At 44.1% G+C, this 21,934-nt stretch overlaps 1 protein-coding gene across 1 annotated transcript in view; it reads left to right on the top strand.

Annotated features, from left to right (window-relative positions):
- LOC310989273 (uncharacterized protein) overlaps nucleotides 1-21,934 on the top strand; it is a 42,222-nt gene that overhangs the window by 15,910 nt on the left and 4,378 nt on the right. Inside the window, exons 2-8 of the mRNA XM_083976278.1 lie at nucleotides 11,699-11,913; nucleotides 13,663-13,717; nucleotides 13,958-14,048; nucleotides 14,158-14,600; nucleotides 15,635-15,799; nucleotides 16,566-16,727; nucleotides 19,043-19,177. Coding sequence (XP_083832404.1) covers nucleotides 11,789-11,913; nucleotides 13,663-13,717; nucleotides 13,958-14,048; nucleotides 14,158-14,600; nucleotides 15,635-15,799; nucleotides 16,566-16,727; nucleotides 19,043-19,177 — 1,176 coding nt within the window. The 5' untranslated portion in view covers nucleotides 11,699-11,788. The remainder of the gene's footprint in view (nucleotides 1-11,698; nucleotides 11,914-13,662; nucleotides 13,718-13,957; nucleotides 14,049-14,157; nucleotides 14,601-15,634; nucleotides 15,800-16,565; nucleotides 16,728-19,042; nucleotides 19,178-21,934) is intronic.

The raw sequence follows: 21,934 nt of genomic DNA, 5'->3' as shown, positions 1-21,934 counted from the left end.
CAGCGTCACATGTCAGAAGTGATACAGATGGATATTCTCCCGACAGTATTTTAGCGTAAAGTGAGTTTCGTGGGTGTCCAAAAGCCAAAGGTAGCCCTGTTAGTTCTCTATGTGCAGTGCAGCAACGTGGGCTTGTGGGTAGACGCAACCAGCTGTTAGGTCTAAAAGCTCTGAGCTCCGTTATGGGGAGACGGCGGCAGATTAAACAGCAATCCTACTGATCCAGCCCACACACTTACCCCCCCCCCCCCTCTCTCTCTCTCACACACACACATACACACTCATCCATCACAGTGAAGAGGGGCTGCTATGAGTGACCACTTCATCTTCTGCTAGGCTGTGATGTTACAGAGAGATCTGGTCCGTGCGTGTGACAGTCTGCCGCCATAATAGGTAACAAACCTGAGGAGAGGGCGAGGATGAGACGGAGGAGGAAGGCTGAACGTGCGTGCGGGTGGGGGGGGTTAAATCTGGGCCAGGCCGTCCCTGGATGGACAGCTCCTCCAACAGCTGCCAGCGTGGACTTGCTTCACTGGGAGGGACGTTGGGATGATCGTGACATTATCAAGACACTCGAGACAGCGAGAGATGATGCCATGAACAAAAAAAAAAACACTAGTTCCCGGGCATCGTCATGCAGTTATGAGAGTTGTTCTTTTTTTGACAGCGAGCTTGCACTGGTATTTATGCTGTGGAGTGTGCGACTGAGATTTAGCAACAGTGTGCCAGTTGGGTTTCAGGCAAAAACAAAGTGAGCCTCAGGCCCGAGGTCTCTGCTCCCTCTGTGTTTTCAACAGGGTTAAGAGTCTTTAGCGTGGAAATCGTCATTAATCTGCTCTGCGCAGACAAGTCAGGCAGTGCTGGGAATATCAAAACATGTAGGGAGAAGTGTCCCTGGCTCATTTGAAATCCTGTTTGGATGTTTCACTACATTGCAGCGGAGAGATTGAGCCGTCCCTGCTCCTGCTTTTCTGCGTCTGTCTCACTCTGTTCTTTTGTTCTGGTGTTTTCCTCTCTCTTTTTCTGTCGTTCTCTTTTTCTGACGTTCTTGCTGTGACTTCTTTCTCTCCAGTCTGCCTCTCTCCCTCTCTCTCTCTCTCTTTCCCTCTCTTTCCCCCTCTCCCTCTCTCGCTTCTCCTGTTTTCGGTGCTAGCAGGGGGATTGGGAGGGTTCCTCCAAATTGGCACACAGATGAATAATGCATCTAAAGCAAAAGCAGAGAGCTGGGGTTGGATATATCTGTCTGTCAGACTCTTTCTCTGTATTACAGTTATGTAGGGAGTTAGGCTGATACTTCAGAGGAGAAAAAAAATATGTTTGTTGCTCTTTACCCGGATTCCCATTTACTTTTCCCTCTGTCATTAACTCCTTTATTGTCAGTAAACGTGTGGGTATCATGCAACTTTCACACTGATACACACTGTGAGGAATTCTCGCATTTTTGAAGTTTTTCGACAAGGCTCCTAGTTGTTTGTGCTACAACACACATACATAATGCATGCGTGGGATTTTGATTTCATTTGATTCTTTGTCGTCGTATGCATGCGTTATTTTGTGTGTGCGCGCGTGCATTTTCTTTCCATATTCCCAAACTGAAGCGCTAAAAAGCAAACTGCACTCGTGAGCATAAGCTCTCAGTAGCACCATCATTAAAGTAATGAGTAGGAAGTTAGCACTGAAGTCAGCCATAAACACAGAGATGGAGAGAGGGAAAGCAGAAAGGAGAGAGAGAGAGAGAGAGAGAGAGAGAGAGAGAGAGAGAGAGAGAGAGAGAGAGAGAGAGATCCTCAATCCCATAAGGGTAAATCTTAAATCCTGAATGTTGCTTCTGACTCATTCTGGTTAATTAAGTCGAGTCAAGTGAGAGGAAAATGGGGTCCTGCCTCGCCTGTGTCTGTGGGATCAGCACTATACTGAATTTTCGGCTTATGAAGTCTCTCGCTGGAACTGTCCTTTGTGCACTCAGAAAGCAGAGAGAGAACAAACTGTATTCAGTCCATTTCTCCTATTTTTATTAGCTTGACCCGTTGCAGCCTCTTTACACACATTTCCCCTCAGGTTGGAAATTTACATACACACCAAGCATAAATGCTCCCATTTAGCATCGGGTTTCAGGGCATGGATGCTAACAGAGTTTTATTTATTACACTTTATCATTTAGCTTCCATTTGTGGAAGATTTTATTTGCACATCCTGCACTCAGCAGTTAAAACTAACACACACACATGATACAGTAGCCTACACACACATCCACCCCGAAAAACTCTGAGAAACAAAGAAATCTGTAGAGCAACCTTTGGGATTTTCTTTGTTGTTTTATGGCGGAAAGATTTCGCCATGCGACACAGGATGAGGCAAACGAGTGAAATGTCAAAATCCTGTGTAACTCTAAAAATAAAACAGCACAAGGGTTGCCGTTTGAGGACATCATGGGCACACGATCGGGTGTGGAACAGATAAAACAAACAATTCTTTACACCCAACAGCAACCAGAGTGGAGCTGCCAACTGTCCTCTGCTGAGAATAGAAGAGGGAGGATTTTTTCAAATATTTACGTATTTAACATTTTTAACCAAGTCCCCTCAAGATTAGTTTCTTTTTTCCCACACCCATTATCAGAACAGATGTAGTCAGCGGCAGACAAAAGAACTAGAGTCTTCTCTTCGCATCTGCAAAAATAGCATCACAATCGCATATCAGTCCAAGTGCAGACATAGCCTATTTACATCACGTCATTTATTATATATAAATCATTACATAATATTTTTTAATGAGGTCACACACATCAGATGTGGAAAAAAAAAACCTTAACTGAGTCCGCCTTTGATACATTATGATAAAAAAAAAAAATGAAATCACTGTGATATTTATTTCTTAAATCACATGGCTGACATCATTCTGTAGCTGAAGAGTTTTGCTAATAGCTTCAAAGCTAACGTTCGCATCACAAGCTATTTACTTACCAGTCTTTCCAAGAGCTTCAGTCATGCTGCATTTAAAATACAAAGGTCTTTTTTATTATTCCTTCATGGCAGAACTGATGCTACAGTGACTCATTAACTTAAGTGATGAGGTGGTCCAGTTGCATGGGGGCTAGCTTATTGGCATCCTAACAGCTGTAAAAGAAAACATAATCCAGGGGGGGTGGGGGGGGGGGGGGGGGGGGGGGGGGTATAAAAGACAAGTTGCTTTCCACCACTGCGAACAGCTCTTGGTGAATAAAGTTTTATCCTGAATTTGCAATGCTTCTGATAGACTGGCCTTTAATGAGCTGCTAATGCTAACTTTAGCTACGTAGCAATAGCAAAAATCTTTCTTATAGCTCCTTTAATGTGTGCAAATCTCACCAACTCTCTCTGCCAACTATAAGTTACTGTGTCCCTGTGCTGTCTGTGGCACTCAGCCCACTTATCCCATAGTGAAAAATCTTTACTAAATATTTCCCAGAGACAACTGGGCACTCTAATTTCCTGGCAAATGCAACTCAAACAGGAGTAAGTTGCTCATTTGCTGTGGCCTATTTCCAACCGAAGATAAATACACATTATGCGCTCCAGTGTGTATCTACTGCAGCGGGATGGTGCATGTGGCTCAGCATAAACTGCAGTAAGGACCAGTGCAACAGTTGGGACATATTCTGAATAATGATAGGAAGATCATTCTTGATCAGACTTTAATCTTATTGTGGGATTTGTTGGCAATAAAAAAGCACCAGAGTATCACCAGCCTTATCCTTTAAAATTGTATATTTGATATAGCAACAAAAGCCATGATCATATTTAAAAATCTTATTTAGAGACTTGTCCTACTTAATACCCTCCGCTCATTAAGGAAAGGATGTCGTCAAAAGCTTTGGGCAGACTCCAAATCATATTTGTTCTTGCTTATGGGATTAGAAAGTTAGTCTGGGACAAATAGCTGAAGCTGGTTATGTTCACTTGATCTGTTATGTGACCGCTTGTTACAGGTCACTTTAGGATAGGCACTGAATTGCAAACTGAATTTCCAAGTGCCGGTGCAAGGTCTTAGTCCTCAGTGTGTGTGTGTGTGTGTGTGTGTGTGTGTGTGTGTGTGTGTGTGTGTGTGTGTGTGTGTGTGTGTGTGTGTGTGTGTGTGTGTGTGTGTGTGTGTGTGTGTGTGTGTGTGTGTGTGTGTGTGTGTGTGTGTGAGAGGCTTAGAGATAGGCATTGCAGCTGATGGCAAAAAAGTCAGAGGGTTAAGCTGTAACCTCCCCACCCACCGCTGCCTGCCACTGTCTCCCTGCCTCCCTCACTCACCCTTTTTTTTCCTCCTCCCCCGTCGCCCCATCACTCCATGTTGTTATGCACAGCGCAGTGGTGTCCCGCGGGGCCGGAGATTGCTATGGACATGATGTGATTTCTCGTCTGCTCTCAGCTGTAATGTGCTGTGGTCTGGGGCCTCTGATGAACTTGCCTCGCAATGTTTTTGGAAGACATGTTGTCCTCTGCACTGCCCTCTTTCTTTTTTTTTCTCTCTCTTTACATTATAGCCATTTATATCTGTCCTTCACAGATTATGTGTATGCATCAATGAGCAATCATCATACAGCCTGACAGATTGATTTGGGGGCTGGAGCGGATGAAGGGCAGGGCAGGTTGATATCAGTTACAGGTTGGTGCCGATGAGGTGATGTGGTTAAGCTGTAACTGATGTCCTGGTTGTTTAAAGCTTGTACAGTGGGATATGTTTATTTCATTTAATTCATTTATTGAGGAAGATAACTCCCTCCTACACACACAGACACAAATGCAGTGGTTTACTTTCTACACATCTCGGGGTATACTTCATTGTTGCCCTTGATAATAATCACTTAGTTGGATTTGTCCTAATGTGATGACAGAGACTGAAAGCTGCGCTCAGGAACATGACGGGCACATATCGGCCTTGTGAATCTCTGGCTACAATTAGGAAAATTGCATGGATGCTGCCTTTGTTAATCCAATGTGGGGAGGAAAAAAAGAGGCTTTTTTGGGGGGGCGGGGGGGGGGGTCTTTATGTGATAACTACAAGCAGCTATGGATGCAAAATACAAGGGACAGAAACCAGCTAAGTGTGGTGGCGTGACCACAGCAGAGCTGAGAAAATACTAAACTTACTTCTCTGAAAATTCTCTGAAACACATGAACTTGAGTGAAATGCTATAAATAAAGTTGCAAAGAACAGGTGTACATCCTGATGGGCCTTTAACACATTGCCTCAGTATGTAGTTGCAACACTTACCAAAACATCACTTCCCCCAAATGCATTCAGTATTTTCTCACTTACCCATGGTGCTAATTATCTATACTGAAAAATCTGCCTCCACAATAATACAAAGGAGATGAATGGAAGACACTTTGTCCCACCGAAGGTTTGTGGAGCTTTGCATTGGAAACATTTAGCAGTACAGCATCTTTCCAGAAATGGTCTCCACACTATCAGCCAGGGCTGAGTTATGTGAGCAACTAAACAAACAAACAAACAAACAAACAAAAAGAAACATGGTTTACATTGAAAGATTCAGTCAGTCCTCTCAGGTGGACGTGTTTAAAATACTGTAATAATTAGACTGATTATAAATTATTTCAAACCTAGTTTAGCATTGCTACACTCTGGTATCTTGTTACTGATTGGCTGCCATATTGACACGGAGAGATCAAGGGGGGAATTGTCGGTCTGAGAAGTGAAGCTCACTTCCGCGTTCAAAAAACTGCAATCATCTTGGCTGCTGCTGGGGGCTGGTGTCAGAAAGCAGAATTCTCCATAGACCCCCATGTTAAAATCGCAGATTTTACATCCTCAATAAACATGATCAAAGCCTGGTGTCATCATGTTTTTTGGTCTCAACCGATAGTTTCTACCCCCGCACACACTCTGAGGGGGAAAGTACACGCCCACCAAAATCCAACATGGCGCTGTTCAGGCCGCCATATTTGAGTCACAAAAACGACTCCCCAAAACCAATGGTTGACGTCACGGATGCTACGTCCATGTTTTTTACAGTCTATGGGAGAGATATGAGCATAATAAGCTTTATTGGTTGATAAATCAGTGACAGGACAATCAAAAAGCTCAACAGTTCAACATGTATATAAATACCAATTAACCATCTGTTTTTATATGGGACATAATCATGTTCCAGGTTTTGCAGCTTAATTTGAGAGTTAAAATTGTGATGAATCTCATGTGGCTGTAACTTCACTGTCACGTGGTGTTTTAGGGTAAGGTATCATAAGCACTCAAGTTTACTCAGTTATCAGTATTTTAAGCATCTTTAAATATTTCCCTCTGTCACTTCTTGTTAACGAAGGGAATGGGCTAACTTCATAAAACAGCAACAATACAGAGAGTGTATATTGCTAGAATAAATAATGTCTGTTCTTAATAGCTAGTTGTGAGATATTGGTGACTTGATGTTGAATAATTAAAAAAAATAGCTCTAATCTCTGTGAATTGTTTTGAGAAGACTTCCTAGTACACTTCAGTATGTTGTAAATCATTTTGCTGTGTTTATGTTGAAGTCAGCTCGGCTCAGTTGTTCTCTCTCTCAGTACAAGCGAAGCGAGCCATGATGTAATCCAAAATGAGACTGTAAATGTAAATGGCATCCCTGAAACATAACTGAAATCAGGTTATACTTATTTTTAAACCTTTAAAAAACTGTCCTACTTTTCAAGCAGGGCTGCGATCCAAGAGACCCCAGCAAGATATATTTTTATAGTCAAAAGCATTGTTTATAAAACAGCCTCTTGGTAATTAATTACTCATACAGAAATCGAATCAAACAGATGACACGTAAAGAAATAAATAATATTAAGAATAATAATAATAAAAAAAACACTGTAGTATTCACCAGTATGTTATCAGGGGCTGTTGAATCCTGTTAGGAGGAAAATGTTGTCCTCTTTTTGGATTTAATCTCCATGTGACAAGGTCGGAGAATCATGAATGACAGACATATACGGCTTAAAGAGACTGAAATAGGCACAAAAAGTGGAAATGAATTGGGGGTCTGTTTAATCCAAGAGCTGGAAACTAAGGCTATAAACCTAATTATCCCAACAACAGTTTTTTTTTAGTTCACATGAAAAATTAGTTGATTTTCTTTTCAACAATCCATTTCATGACTGCGAGTAGAGACTATAATTAGCTTTTGTTTGAGCAGATATTGCATAATAAAGAGGCTGTAGAGTCTGTTAGACCCCCGGTTGTGCGTCTGAGTTTGACTTTTTGATTGTGTAATCCAAAAGCTTGTTGTCAGGTTTTAAACACAACACAACGTTTTTATGCTGGTGTATGTGCGTGTGTGCGCGTGTATGAGTGTGTGTGTGTGTGTGTGTGTGTGATCTCAAGAGGCACACACAGAGGAAACCTTCCACCCTGTGGTTGCGCTGCACCGCTGCATCCTGCTCGCTGCTCTGCCAGTTCTTGCTGCCTGCATCCGCCCCTCGGCGCGTCTTCGCAGCTCTCAGTTTGACCTCATTATCACCATCATTACCATCAGTATTAGTAGCTGCACCCTTCCTCATCATCATCACCACCACCACCTTCGTCGTCGCTGATGTCTTCTTTTTCTTTTTTTTTTTCCTTCTAATCATCATCACCATCATCGCCAGCAGCGGGCATCAATAGGGCTATCACCGCCGTCGTCATCTTTCTCAATATGCTGTTATTATCAGTGTCATCACTCGGCTCGTAATGTCTGAAATGAAGACAGATGCTGGAATAAACATTCTTGCAACCCTGACTGTGTGTCATTGTTGAGCGTGCTGCGGGGCTGTTGTGCGTCGTGCACAAAGTGAGCCTCTCCTCCTCCTCCTCCTCCTCCTCCTCCTCCAGAGTCTTGTCTTCTCGCCACTTGTGAGCTTCACATACTGCAAACTGTGCCGCCAGACATGTCCTCCCATCTTGTACTGTGTTGTGCTGCCGGTTCAGAGACGACGTGCCCCTCGTATGTGTTTCTCCTCTGAATATTTCAGAAGAGGGGGCTGACAAAATGCAGGCAGAATCAGACCGACGATGACCTCCTTCTCATCACCTCCTCCTCTTTTCTTCCCTCTCTATCTCTCTCTCTGTGCCCCCCTTCTCCTCCTCTCCTCTCCTCTCCTCTCCTCTCCTCTCCTCTCCTCTCCTCTCCTCTCCTCTCCTCTCTTCTCCTCTCCTCTCCTCTCCTCTCCTCTCCTCTCCTCTCCTCTCCTCTCCTCTCCTCTCCTCTCCTCTCCTCGCCTCGCCTCTCCTCTCCTCGCCTCTCCTCTCCTCCCTGCCTGCGCTCCCTCCCCTCCTTCCCTGCGCTCATCGCACATTCTCACAGGCTTCCCCACTATTTCTCTCACTGTCTTCATCTTCCCGGTCTCATCACTCTCTTTTCTCTCTTCCCTCCCCCACTGTTCACACCCTCCCCTTCCTCGTTCCTCCTTCGCGTTTCAAGTGCGCTCCCTTCTTCCTCCGTCTTCCTTCCCGCTTTCTTGCATCTTCTCCCACCTGTCTGTCCTTTCATCCCACTCATTTGCTCCTGTGTATCATCACCTCTGTCTTACCCTTCCCTTTTCATTCCCCCCCTCTCTCTCTTCTCTCATTTTTTTTTTTTTTTTTTTTTTACTTCTCTCCATGGCGTTGTACACTGCCTGCTGCCTGCCTGCCTGTCTGTCTACTCCATGAAGGGCTGTCTGAGGCCTCTGCTCTGCTAATTCATTCGCTGTGCATCGCCTCACATATCTGCAGGGTCAGGCAGACAGAGAGAGAGAGAGAGAGGGAGAGAGGGAGAAGAGGAGGGGACAAGATCTGGAGGAAGAGAGAGGGAGAGAGGGAGAGGGACCAAGAAAGGAGGACATGGCAAAAAAAAAAAAAAGATGCAGTTTTATCTCCAAGAAACAGAAAGCCAGAGCCAGATCCTGTGGTGGTATATTCCAGAATCTCCCCACACACACACACACACACACACACACACACACACACACACACACACACACACACACACACACACACACACACACACACACACACACACACACACACACACTATACAGTATCTTCTTGCCATGACCTCCTTCTGCTCACTGCTTGCTTTGTCAGTTGGATTCCTGATGTTCAGCCCTTTCTCTAATCTAATATTTTAACCTCGTTGCTGCCATTGTTTCTCTCACTAGAGAAATTCACACAATGTATAGCATGTGCACAATGTGTGTTGTCGTATACCTCTTGGGAATGTGCGGAGTAGTGAGGACACAACAAACATCTTCCACTGATAGATACGTCAGTGATTGGGATAAAACCTGAAACCTGAAACCTGTACCTGCGAAACTACATTATATTAATAATAACTTAATATATATACAAAATTGTTTGCAACATTTTGGACTAACTTATCAAGAGTAATAATGGTCACAAGCAGGACAGAGATAAGGTAGAGGGAGGACAAACAAAATATGCTGCAACATTAATGAGCAGTGGCTGATTTCTTTTATTTCAGACTTAATACGTTGATGTGGAGATTCACCAGATCACCAAATTAAAACTGGATGCTGGTCTGCATACACATTCGTTTTTGAATATATTGTATATTATATATATATAGTATTATAGTATATTGAATATCTACACCATGGATGTATTGTAAGATTTAATTATAAGTTCTTATAATACATCCACACCAAGCTACTTGACAGAACTCATGACTGCTTAAAAAGATCATATTAAATTGAATTTTAAAAAATCAACTCTGTTTATTTCAATTCACGCAATAAATCAGTAGTTACCGTTACCTAACTTCAACTTCAACTGTTTCAGTGAAGTTTTCATAATCAGATATTTCCAGTTAACTTGATGTGTCACTACAAGCTTTGAAATCCGTGGTTCTCTGTGTGTTTAGAATTGATACCTACATCTACAAAGGATTTGTGTTGAAGTTTAGTATATTGTTTAGTCCTCTGAAGCTGTTAGTCTGGTTGTAGTTATGTTCCTGCTTGTGACGCTACAGCGACGTGGACCAGGACAAGAACGCCATAAAATCAGAAGTTATTGTCTCAGTTACTGTGATTGTGATGAGTCACAAATTAGCAGGAATTATCATTTTGGTATTTCATTTTATAAAGATTATGACTAGTGAGATTGTTGCTGGGATGTTACAACGCAGGTTCCTTTACATTTGGAGAATATGATTTGTAAAACAGGGAATCTGGACATTTACACTGTGATCTGCTGTGGCACATCATGGCTTCTGTGATTTGGATATTTTGCTTGTTCCATACTGGTGTTTGGATAATATGTTTGATGAATTGTGCTGATTTACTTGAAATATACTAATACAGTGTACAGATATTTTGTGAAAATGAAAAGAAATTAAATATTTATTTTATCTATATAGAGGGATTTGAAGTAAAACACACAACTAGGAAAATCTCTGCATTTTTGAGAGTTTTATTTGTAAACTGTAACAACAACATATGCTGCTGGCTATTTTGAAGCTATAAGTCAATGTAACTTTATCTCTGAGAGTGAAATGAGTAGACGGGGTATTTTTTTGGACAGAGTCAGTCCGGCTGATTCTCTCCTTTTCCTTAATGCCCAGACGTGAGGTTGGATTTTCAGCCTCTCGAACCACTTTCAGAAAGAAACCACAAAGGCCCAAACTCTTCCTTTAAACTTCAGCAGCACATCATATTTTGGAGCACACTGTGTAAGTTTCCCCACACGAAGCCTCATTCTGTAAAATATACAGAATATTTACTGCAGCTGCTGCAGTTAAAAAAAAAAAAAAGTATATATATTTACAGATACAGATAACTCCAACTTACCTTCTACCTCTGGCACTAACTCATCTTCAACCACCTACACAGTTTACGTAGAACACTATGAAGTTTTTTACCCTCGCGACACTTTGAAAGCCTTTTTAGAAGGTGCTTTTGAAGCAGTATACAAATCTGTCTAAACTCATCCAGCAGTGCAGGAACAGTGTGCAAATCTCCTCAGAGATAATTTTGTCTGACGTGAATTAAGCGTGTGTGTGTGTGTGTGTTTCTGTGTGTGTGTATGGAGGAGTGGGTTGTTTTGGAGGATTTTGTTTGCCCTGGTGTGTCAGAAAGACTTGAGGTATAAAGACAGGTGAAAGCGCCGCCTTGTTTGTCGTACAACAATTACCGCAGTATGAACCGAGGTTTAAACAATTGAAATCCTTGTTGTGAGAGTTTGAACCTGCAGTTGATTAGAGGGGAAAGAAAGAAGAAGAGTGTTCTGCCAGGAAATGAAGTGTAACAGCAGTGGATCTGGTCCTTCTGTCAGTGAGAGTCTACTCTGGGGAGCTCAGTTGATTTTTTTTTTTTTTTTTTTTTTCCTGTTGAACTAACAGAAGAATCTCTCTGGCTAGTCAAACACATGTTACGGTATCATTTGATCTTTTTTTTAAACCGAAAAGAAAGAATGTGATGAAACCTCTTCTGGCATGTTCATACTGGCTGCCTTGTAAGGTGTTCTATTTTCTGTGCATTATTCTGCTACTGAGTCAAAAATAGAAACTGATATGTCAGAAGGAGACAGTGACAAAAAGCCGGAGGCAAACCAAACACACACACACATGCACACACACACACACACAGTTTCTCACTCGTTCTCTGCAGCATTGTTTCAGTTTGCTCTTATCTCACGTGTCACTCATATGTTGTACCTTCTCCTTCTCTTTCTTCCTCTCCCCTTGTCTCTGCAGGTTTTCCTCAGCAGACGGTCTGTGTGGCAGAGTTTTAGCTCGAGTGGAAGTGAGTAAGTGAGTGAGTGAGCGAGCGAGCGAGTGGGTGTCATGGATCAGAGAGGAGGAACCGAAGAGGCTCCCTACGAGAACCTGCTGCTCCTGGGAGCCATTGCAGCAGCATCTGCCTTTGTGGTCACCATCCTTATTGTCCTCGTGTGCGTCGGCTGTCAAAGGTAAGAGGACGGTCGAAACGTGACAGAAGAAAGAAGGGAAGGGAGTGATATTTCAAAAAAAAAAAAAAAAAAGAAACAGAGAAAGAAAAAGAGAAGAGTCAGAGTTGTATCATCTCTCTCGCCAGCTTCCAGTGCCCTCCCAGATCACTCTCATCATCCACCCCTTCTTTTATGTGTCTCTACTTCTTCTGAACTCTTCTCCTCCCTTCTTTCTCTTCCCTCCGTCCGCCCTCTCCATCTCTTTTATCCCCTACTCAGAGCAGAGTGGCAGTAATGAATGTTAATGGCTGCGAGTGTCAGATCAGATGAAATGATGTTTACAGGACGCTGAGGAGACAGGCCAGAGTCAGAGCAGCCTCACATCACCCTCCTTAAGCAGACTACTCAGCAGGCAAAAGCAGTGGAGCACCCCGCGGTTTAAAGAGGATCAGACTCTGAGCCAGGCAGAAGCAATGGAAGAAGCTGCCTCTTTTTTTTTTCTTCTCCTTTTTCTTCTCTTTTTTTTTTCCCACCACCCTCGGGGACCAATCAGAGGCTGCACTGTGGCTTTGTTGCCATGGGATACACAGATAAGGATGTAGAGAAATGTCAAACCAGCTCATGTCATGGAAATAAAACCACACCATTGTTAAGATCTAAAGAATGAAATATTTGCTCCTGCGCTGGCTGTAATGTCAAGGAGGCGACTGTTCAGTAGTTCACTGGTTTGAATTCACTTTGTCATGTACAAATAGTATAGATCCTGAAAACCTGAGACCTGTTACTATTGATTTCCTGCTATTGATTCATGCTCTTTTTGAGGCGGAGACTTCCACTGGATTTTATCCTGAAAATTACAACATAACAGTTGCCCTTTCTTTATATATCTTAACGTCTCTATGTCATTTTTCAGCTAAAACCCTATCCTGTGCCAGACTATTATGAACATCTCCTGACCTCCTCACGGTCCCCTTGGGGCCTGGTGGCCATATGTTAGTCCGAATGGGATGGAGTTCCGGCTCACTAGAGGAGACAATAGCTATCTGCAGAAACACGGAGTTGACAAAAGTGACCGCCCGCTCTTTTTCCTGCTCAGACAAACTTGTGCGATTACATGGTGCACTGTTTTCTATGATTCTCGCACCTGCTAGCGAACCGGAGGAGGCTATTTATTGCTACATTGTTTGCAGCGCAGCAGCTGAATCTCACACGTTACGCAGTGCACATCCTCACCCTCCAAAGTGAGAGGGAAGAGACGAGGGTAGAGCCGATCTCACATTCACACCTGCACCCAGGAGCTTTAGTCTTCTTCTTACCTCACCTTGTCACTCGATCTCTCTCGCCATATCAACAGTCTCCTATGGCTACAGTTGCAGTCACCTCTCGGGATCGGCAGTCATGCGTAACAGCACTGTAGATACATTTGTTGCACAATAAAAAATACCAGAGGATTCTGAGGTAAAACAGCAAAAGGGATTAGCATGAAAGAAAATGATAACTGTGAGTTTGCTCTTATCGTGAAAGTAACTTGGAGGGAAAAAGAAAGAACGGAAAAAAAAGAAAAGTTTGTCAGTGAAGGACATCCTCCGCTTTGGCAAAGACCCGAGTCACGCTCCACTCAATGTTTGACTGGGCTCTTGTTATCAACCAAGGACTTTTGTGCCCTAACCAGAGTTGGATGCTGATAGTATCTATGTGCTCTGAGTGTGTGTATGTTCTCTCTCTGTCCACCGGCTCCTGTTGACCTTCCTCACTTTGATGTTGTGTCAGAAAAAGCAAGAGCAAGCACCCCCCAGCTGGAGAGAAAGGGACATCTGTAAATATGGTGAGACATGCTTTCCTTTCGTTTTACTCCCCTCCCTCCTTCTCCATCTCTTTCTTTTCTTTCCTCCGTAATCTTCCTCCCTCAGTCTCTAGTTGTGTATACAGATGTGTACGTGTGTTTTATTCCTGTATTAACATGTCCCTGTGTGTGTGTGTGTGTGTGTGTGTGTGTGTGTGTGTGTGTGTGTGTGTGTGTGTGTGTGTGTGTGTGTGTGTGTGTGTGTGTGTGTGTGTGTGACAGCAGGGTACACTTCGACATCCCAAACTGAACTCCATGAGCAAATCTGACACCAGACTGCATGAGATCAATCGCTTTCCCTGCAATGGAAACTGTAAGTGATGACTGATAGTTTGTGACAATATATATATGGCATGCAGCACTATGCTGTAATTACATTTCAGTCCCCCCGCCCCTCGCCCCCCTCCCCCCTTTGTGTGCAGCTGTTAGTAAGAGCCGTCCAGCCAGCATGGACCTCCTGCTCCTCCACAGTCGGTGTTCCCAAACGGACCTGAGGCCCTCCCATGGGCGCCAGCTTCCCCAGATCCCCACCAGTCCCCAGGGATCGGGCCAGGGAGAGACAGGAGAAACAGGAGGAGACGGGGGAGGAGGGGGAGGAGGAGGCGGAGGAGGAGGAGGAGGAGGAGGAGGAGGAGAGGCCAGAGACCACACGTACACCGAGGTGGGCCTGCGCAACAACCCCACCCCGACCTACTGCCTGGACGACGGCCTGTACGAAAGCGTAGGAGTCCGGGAAGGTGACCTGGGCCCCAAGGTCCCCTCCGCCCCACCGCCCACTTCCACCAACACTCCATCTATAATCAGAGCTGCCCAAAGCCCCCCAGCTCACGCCAACGGAGCCCGCAATGGGAACGGGAACGGGAACGTACGTATATACACAGATCTAACATTTCATTTATGCTTCACTGCTGAATAGAACAGTTTTAGCAGCAGCACGTTAGACCTGTACATGTAGACATGAGGTCACAAAGGACTCATTTCTGATGCACTTGTAATACTGGTGCTGCCTGCATGAAGTTAATGGAAGAGCTATAACAGGTAATTGTTTGTTGGCTTGTAGACAGCATGCACTATAATCTGTGCTGGAGCTGCAGCCGGGCCTTGAGTAGTGTACTTTGCATCAGTACCTCTTTGTTTCTATGTTCATGAATGACATTTATCAGTGTTAAAGGGATAGTTCAACATTTTGGCAAATTGGCCCATTGCCATAATCCCTATGGTTTTAGAAGTAGGTTCGTTATCTTTAATTGTCGGTGCAAGCGATTTTTAGAACGGCGGAGCAGAGCCGCAAGCTGCTCAGAGCTACTCCACAGAGGCTAATGGGATTTCTTGGTTTCCCTCACCAGACTCATCAAATACACAATCCAACAACTCCAAAATGCTCTTGTGGACAAGTTGTGACCTGCACATTCACCACGCTATGAGATAATAACAGAACGTTATGAGATGGAGTTGTTTTCGAGGTAAATTCATGCAAAACAGCTGATGCGTGTTCCTGTCAGGGGCAGTTTTTCAGCAAGCAGTCTCTGCATTTGTCTAGAAAACAACTCCGTCTGGTAACGTTCCGTTATTATCTCATAGCGTGGTGAATGTGCATGTCACAACTTGTCCACCAGAGCGTTTTGGAGTTGTTGGATTGCGTATTTGATGAGTTTAATGAGGGAAACCAAGAAATCCCATTAGCCTCCGTAGCGTAGCTCTGAGCAGCTCGCGGCTCTGCTCCGTCGTTCTAAAAATAGCTTGCACCGACAAATAAAGGTAACAAACCTACTGCTATGACTATAGGGATTATGGCAATGGGCCAATTTGCCAAAATGTTTAACTATCCATTTAACAGTAATTGACATCTGTAGTAAACCTAAATCCTGTGTGTTCCTTTTGTGCGTTTTCTCCTCGCAGGGCGGCAGAGGGAACGGCAGAGGGAACGGCACCATTAACAGTCCAATGACAGGACGAGGAAACGGAGCCAGTGGGGTCAATAGGTCTCCCATGTCCTCTGTTAACTCCCTGGCCATTCAAGATCCAACCGCAGCAGAGTACGCCTCCATACGGAAGTTCAGAAAGGTAATTAAATTCAACCTACATTTCTTTTTTATCAGCTGTGCAGGTGCTAATTTGAAATGAAAGAGGTGATGCTTCCTCTTTTGATTCAGTTAAATGAATGAGTTTGAGTTTGATGGAAATGTCATGACTTCTCTAATTAAGCCCAACTTGGATAAACTCATAAAGTTTGAAGGCTGCATCGGTATTGTAGCATCTGCAATAAGAAGTCAAACGTGTTAATGCGGATACATACACACAGATACTCTACTGGTACAGTATATCGCACAACTTTGTCAACAAAATAACTATAACATCAGCTGAGAACTACTGACTGTGTGTGTGCAGTGGTAACAGGAGATGTGACCATGCTGTATCCATGGCTACTATTTGCGTTTCTGTGATGGAAATCAGTCTCAAGGAGAGCAGTGAGTGATACAATCAACTGTGGTTTAAACAAGCAGGTACTGCAACAGTTTTTGCAGTGAGAATGAAAGCATCGCACTAAACTACAGTCTGATATAATTAGGCTACTTCAGATGCTTTTGCTCTCTACACACAGAGATATAAAAAAGGCATCCATCAGCATGACTGGCACTGGATAATTGTGTCAAATATTAAAATGAACCAAACTGAAGCCACTCCATGATATAAAATGCATCATATTTGACATGAAACGCAGGAGAAATTGAAAAACAAAGCTTGATAATGTGCACTTTTGATGTGTTCTTTGGCTGAAACAACAACAACTTTGTGTGTAATGTTCTCACCGGTGACTCAATACTTAAAGGTTGACAAGACAAACAGGAAGGAAAATAACGGGGCCGACAGCCAGTCAGACAGCCAGTCGAGCGTGAGTGACTCACCCTCCACTGCCCCCCCACCGCTGCACCGCAGTCAGGAGTTTCCACGCAAGCCGCTTGAGCCGTTTCACCTGCACTCCTTCCCAAAGGTACAGCAATCATTGCTTCAATATGCTCTCCATCCACCTTAGGCATTGTACAATATTACCAAACCGTCCAGCTGTTGGAACTGCAGGTCTGCCTGGTTTCCACCAGAGGGCACTGTCTACAAACAAACGGCTCTTTTTTTTTTGGAGGATCCATATTATTTATTTTTCAGTCACTTGATGTCTTCTTCTCAGATTCTACCACACGTTTATACTCTGATACTGTCATTTATTGTAAATCTATTCATGTGTGGAAATATTTTTAATGTTTTGAACAAAATCACCACTGGTAAAATTCACAAACTCACATACCAACCAACTTTTAGGAACTCGAGTTTTCTGATTTAGTCTTTTATTTGAATACTGTTGTATGTTGCCAGCTGGGCTGTGTTTATAAACAGTCAAGGCCACAGATTAGGCCAGTTCTGAGAGGGAAACGGAGGCACAATGATCGGATGGTGATCGGCCTCTCCTGTGGGGTTTGCTGGCACACACACATCTGTTTTTCATGCGCGTGTGTGTGTTCGGCAGAGCAGAAGACGTGACTCTGTCTCTTCTGTTAGTAATTGAAGGAGATTGATATGGTTGTTTAAACAATTTTGCCTTAGCCGTGGATGTCAGCCCCGTTGTTGACCTGCAATTTTACTGTTGTGTATGCTAAATCCTTCATAGTGTGTGTGTGTGTGTGTATGTGCATGTTCGTGCATGTGTGTTTCTTCTGCCCCTTTGCACTGTGCTGCGCAGCACGCTATTAGAGTGGCCGGAGTAGAGCGTGGAAGGATGGATTATGTAAGAGCTTGGCTGACTGCCAAGCTGCTTGTGTATGTATGTGTCTGTGTGTGTGTGTGTGTGTGTGTGTGTGTGTGTGTGTGTGTTGAATCTATCAGCAAGTCTATCTAGAAATGGCTAACAGGTAGCCAGCAGCCAGTGTGGGGATAAATAATGTTAACATGCTGAAGCCATTTACTCTGCCCCGGCTTCTATTACTCACTCACACTGCACAGGAGGAGCATATAAAAGTTTAATCATCCTCGGTCGCATGTGCACACACACCACTACATGCTTTCTAATTGGTGCCTAATTGGTTTCGATCACCAGTGGCGATAAAAATTTAACAGGCGCAGTTACTTGTTTAGTTATCGTTTTATAACGTCGTCCATTTTCTAATTTAGGCCGGCCAGGTTTTATTTTGTTTGCCATTTTCAACTGCCGTTAAGCAGATAGAAAATTCAGGTAACTGGAAACATAAACATAAAACATAGATATCTGTTATCTTCTCCAAACTTTTGCTAAAATGACCTCGACCTGTAGAGTTAAACGAGGGTTATGTTTTTGCAGCATTGTCTGTTTGTCGGTAGGTCTTCCTGTGTGTCAGCAGGATATCTTCAACTGAGTGGATGTGTGTAAAAAAAAACCTCGAGGAAAGGTTGGTCGCAAATGAAGGAGGATCAACTAATAAACTCTGTGTAATGAAAATCCAACAACTGAGCAGCCATTCCCTGGTGCTTACACACAGCGCAGGCCGTGGGTGTTTTTAAAAAAAGATACAGAGTTCATTAACACTTCACTTAATGGTAACAGAAACGTACAGCTGTGGCGACACAGGATAAATGTCAGTGACATCTGATTCCAGTTAGAAACCGGTTTTCAAAGCAGCTGCCAGCTGAGGAGGAGATCGTTCTCTCAACGCCAACACAGTGACAGTGTCACTCTCTGACTTGTTTGTTTGGATTTTGGCATCAATGCTACTCTTGGAGAGCAAAAAAAAGAAAAGAAATAAGAAGACAGATAATTTAATAAAAGGAGGACACAGAAATAAAGACATCTGTCATCAACAGGCTTTATAAGCGACACTTTTACAACCGTAACCATGTTTGTTCAGCAGTTTTTGTAACAGCAGCGCTGGCCAAACTTGATAAAAAACAGTCCACTTTATTCCCATCGTGCAAGTGTGTCATCGTTCATGCAGTCATGACCTCTGACCTTCAAAACAAATGCTCTCTCTCCCACACATGGACACACACACACACACACAAGCATGCACCACTCTTTCCTCGGCCCATGCTGTGCACCATGGCCACTGTTTACCTATTGAGCAAACATGGCAAATGAAAACTTCCACAACTGGCAGGTTTTCGGATAAACATGCGCTGAAAACAACAACAACTTCAAAACAAAAAAGACACACAGCGGAGCACAGCACGGCGTGATTATGTGTAATTACATGTTTTAAACATTTCTACACTATTGCACATAGACTTCCAGATTTTGATTGCAGCTGCTTGTCCAAGCCCCCTCATTTGAGTTTTGTTTACCAGGAGCCGGTGTTCATGGGCAATGGCGAGCAGTACATCTGGAAGCCTCCAGAAGACGATGACATCATCACCTTGCACCCACCTCCAAACCGCGGAGAGAACGGACAGGGGCACCCATCTCCCCCGACTGCAAAGGAGGTAGTATAGTCTGCGTATATGTGTGTGATGGTAGTAGTTGAGGGGGGGGGGGGGGGGGGGGTCGCTCCACAGGAGAGCGGACGGGCCACAGGCTGATGGACAGACGGACACATCTGTGATTTGTGACTGCCGTGTTTACCGAGTGGGGTGCCCGTTTGATTTGGCATGCCGTCATAACAGCGCTGCCCTGTGACCCGCCTGTCATACGAGGTTTCTGCTTACAGCTAGAGGTTACGTTACATGCATGCAAAACCTCCCAACCCCCCCCTGCCTGAACCTTGACCCCCATCTCCCAGCCCCCCGCTCATCTGTCTGTCTCTCTAACGCATGACTCACCAGACGGATCGGACATCAGTATATCAGAATATTTAATCACTGCTTTGCATTCAAAGAGGTGTTTGTCAAAGGTTAGCTGTTCTGTCTCATCAGGCCAAACAGACACAATGTGATCAGCCCCAGCTGACCTAAATGTATATATATGGCAGAGAGAGAGTAATGTCTGGTGGTGATCGGAAAAGGGAGGCGGGGGTCTGCACTCGCCAGTCATGTCGCATACTCCAGCACATGTGCTTCCACACACATTAGCTCTGTCTCTCAGTCCCTCTCAACGTACTGAGACAGTTCCAAGCCGTTCGGGAGCTTCTGTCATGCTCGGGGTGCTGGGGGGACGACATGAGGAGAGGTGTCCCTGAATAGGCCACTGTTTTTTATTAGTCTGTGTTTGACTGAGCCTCCATTATCATCCTCATCAGCTCGTGTCAGTAACTTCAAGCTGAAGGCTAATTCTGTACTTGGACAGAAAAATATAACTTCAAGCAGTTTGTGATTATTAGGTCACATAAATGATCTTCTAGATAATCAGAAAATGAATAGCTGTTTTTTTTTCATCTAAGAGGGGGGTGGTATGTAAAAGGCAAGAAAAAAAAAAGCTTCTGGTAAGTTTCTTGTTTGAGTCATTGTTCAGCTAAAAAAGTTTGCAAGCTGCTGTGTGCGGAGATTAAAGGGTTAAGTGTCTGCTCTTTGGCTCAAGAGTTAAACTCCTCCTCTGCAAATCACACTAGTACACAGTGCAGCTGGCCTTGACTGCATTCTCCACTCTCTCTCTCTCTCAATTTATTTTTCTTTCTTTCTAACTTTCTTCCCCATTTTTTTTTCTTTTTTTCGACCTTTTTCTCTCCCTTAGTTGCTGTGTTTTTCCATTGGATAGTTTGTTGTTGCCCTAACTTGCCCATATACTTTGTATCCTCTGGAGGTTGTCAGTTGCAGCCGTCAAAAGGTGTTGAGTTTCCACTCCCACCTAAATCTCCTCCTCTCCGCTGGCGCTCTCTCCTTCTGCTCCACTCCCTTTGTGGCTATTAGGAGGCGCTGCCTTCTCCAGCCAATCACATTGCGCAAAGCGTGTCTTACCAGATGAATATCAACTGCCAGCAGGCCGTTTGGAAACTTGTGCCATATTTGCTATTCATGAAGTTGATCACACACAGATGCATCGGCCATTGCATGCTGTTGTGTTTCCATGGATAATCAGTGTTTGCAGAAAATTAAATATGACTTCTCAGCGCCACAGTCTGACCAGAGAGCGACGGCAGTATCAGTGGAGGCAGAAGAGAGAGAGAGAGAGAGAAGCACAGGCTGAGGGGAGGAGAAAAGAAAACATACAGTGCACAGGCTTCCTCAACAGCTGCAGCCCAGTTTTGAAATCCCCATCATCTTGTGACTTCCTTCCGCTGCTGCAGAGCTGCAAATTCTCTGTGCACAAATGCACACACAAACACTTGCACAAACACACGCACGCACACACACACAATGCACATTGTGTGCACACACTTGTAGCATACGCCAGGGTCTTTGTTTATCCAAAAAGGTCACACTAGAGATTTGTGGGGGCAGGGTATCTGCGTCGCTTGAGATTTGTCGGAGACAGAAAGAGGGAGCGATCTTCACGATGAAAGTTACATTGGTTTGCACTTTAACCATATTTTCCCAGCTTAGCTAAAGTTGTTTTTCTCTTCTGAAAGATGTATATTATATAGACATGAAAGTCATGAAAGCAGTGGCAAGGTGAGCACACAAACACAAGTCATGCTGATTGCCAGTGTGTTCTCAGGTTTCAGTTTTTGGGAGCAGAACAAAAACAAGCTTAATCAGTGTGTGTGTGTGTGTGTGCGTGCACGCGCGTGTGGGAGGGAGTGAGGGAGAAGATAGTTTGCATAGCCAGTGTTTCTCAGGGCCACTAGAGCAGAGCTGCTGGTCTGGGTGTGAACACGGAAGGTAAACATGACCATTTCCCACAATCCACTGCTCTTATTCTCCCCTCATGGAATTTTGACACAGAAATGCCAGAGGTCACGGCACTGGTTTATCTGAATTCCCCGCAAAACCTCACACATGCCTTACAGCTGTGAGTCCTAGTTTCTCAAATCACACATGCTTCGCCGTAATCGCGCACACACTTGCACAGACAACACACATACACCTGCAGTAAAGAGGCGCATAAACGTGACGTGTGCATAAGCTCCATTCAAAGCAACTGAAATGTGAGCAAAGTCCATTGATGAGCACTGAGCAGGTTTTGTTGTTTTTTTCTTTTTTTTTCTTCAGCGAGTTGGCCGTGCTCCAGATCTTTCACACCATACCACGCTGCTTCTGTTGCCAAAGCAGTTGTGGTGAAATTTTAACAGGTCCATCCACTGCAGAACTAACTCCGTCCCTCTGCCCAGACCTCAACAGAGTGATAACACAGTTTACTCGGCCTTA

Source organism: Trachurus trachurus, assembly GCF_905171665.1.
Source record: "Trachurus trachurus genome assembly, chromosome: 7".
Taxonomy (NCBI): Eukaryota; Metazoa; Chordata; class Actinopteri; order Carangiformes; family Carangidae; genus Trachurus; species Trachurus trachurus.
Note: the sequence above shows the minus strand (reverse complement) of the source record. Positions and strands in the feature narration are given on the sequence as shown.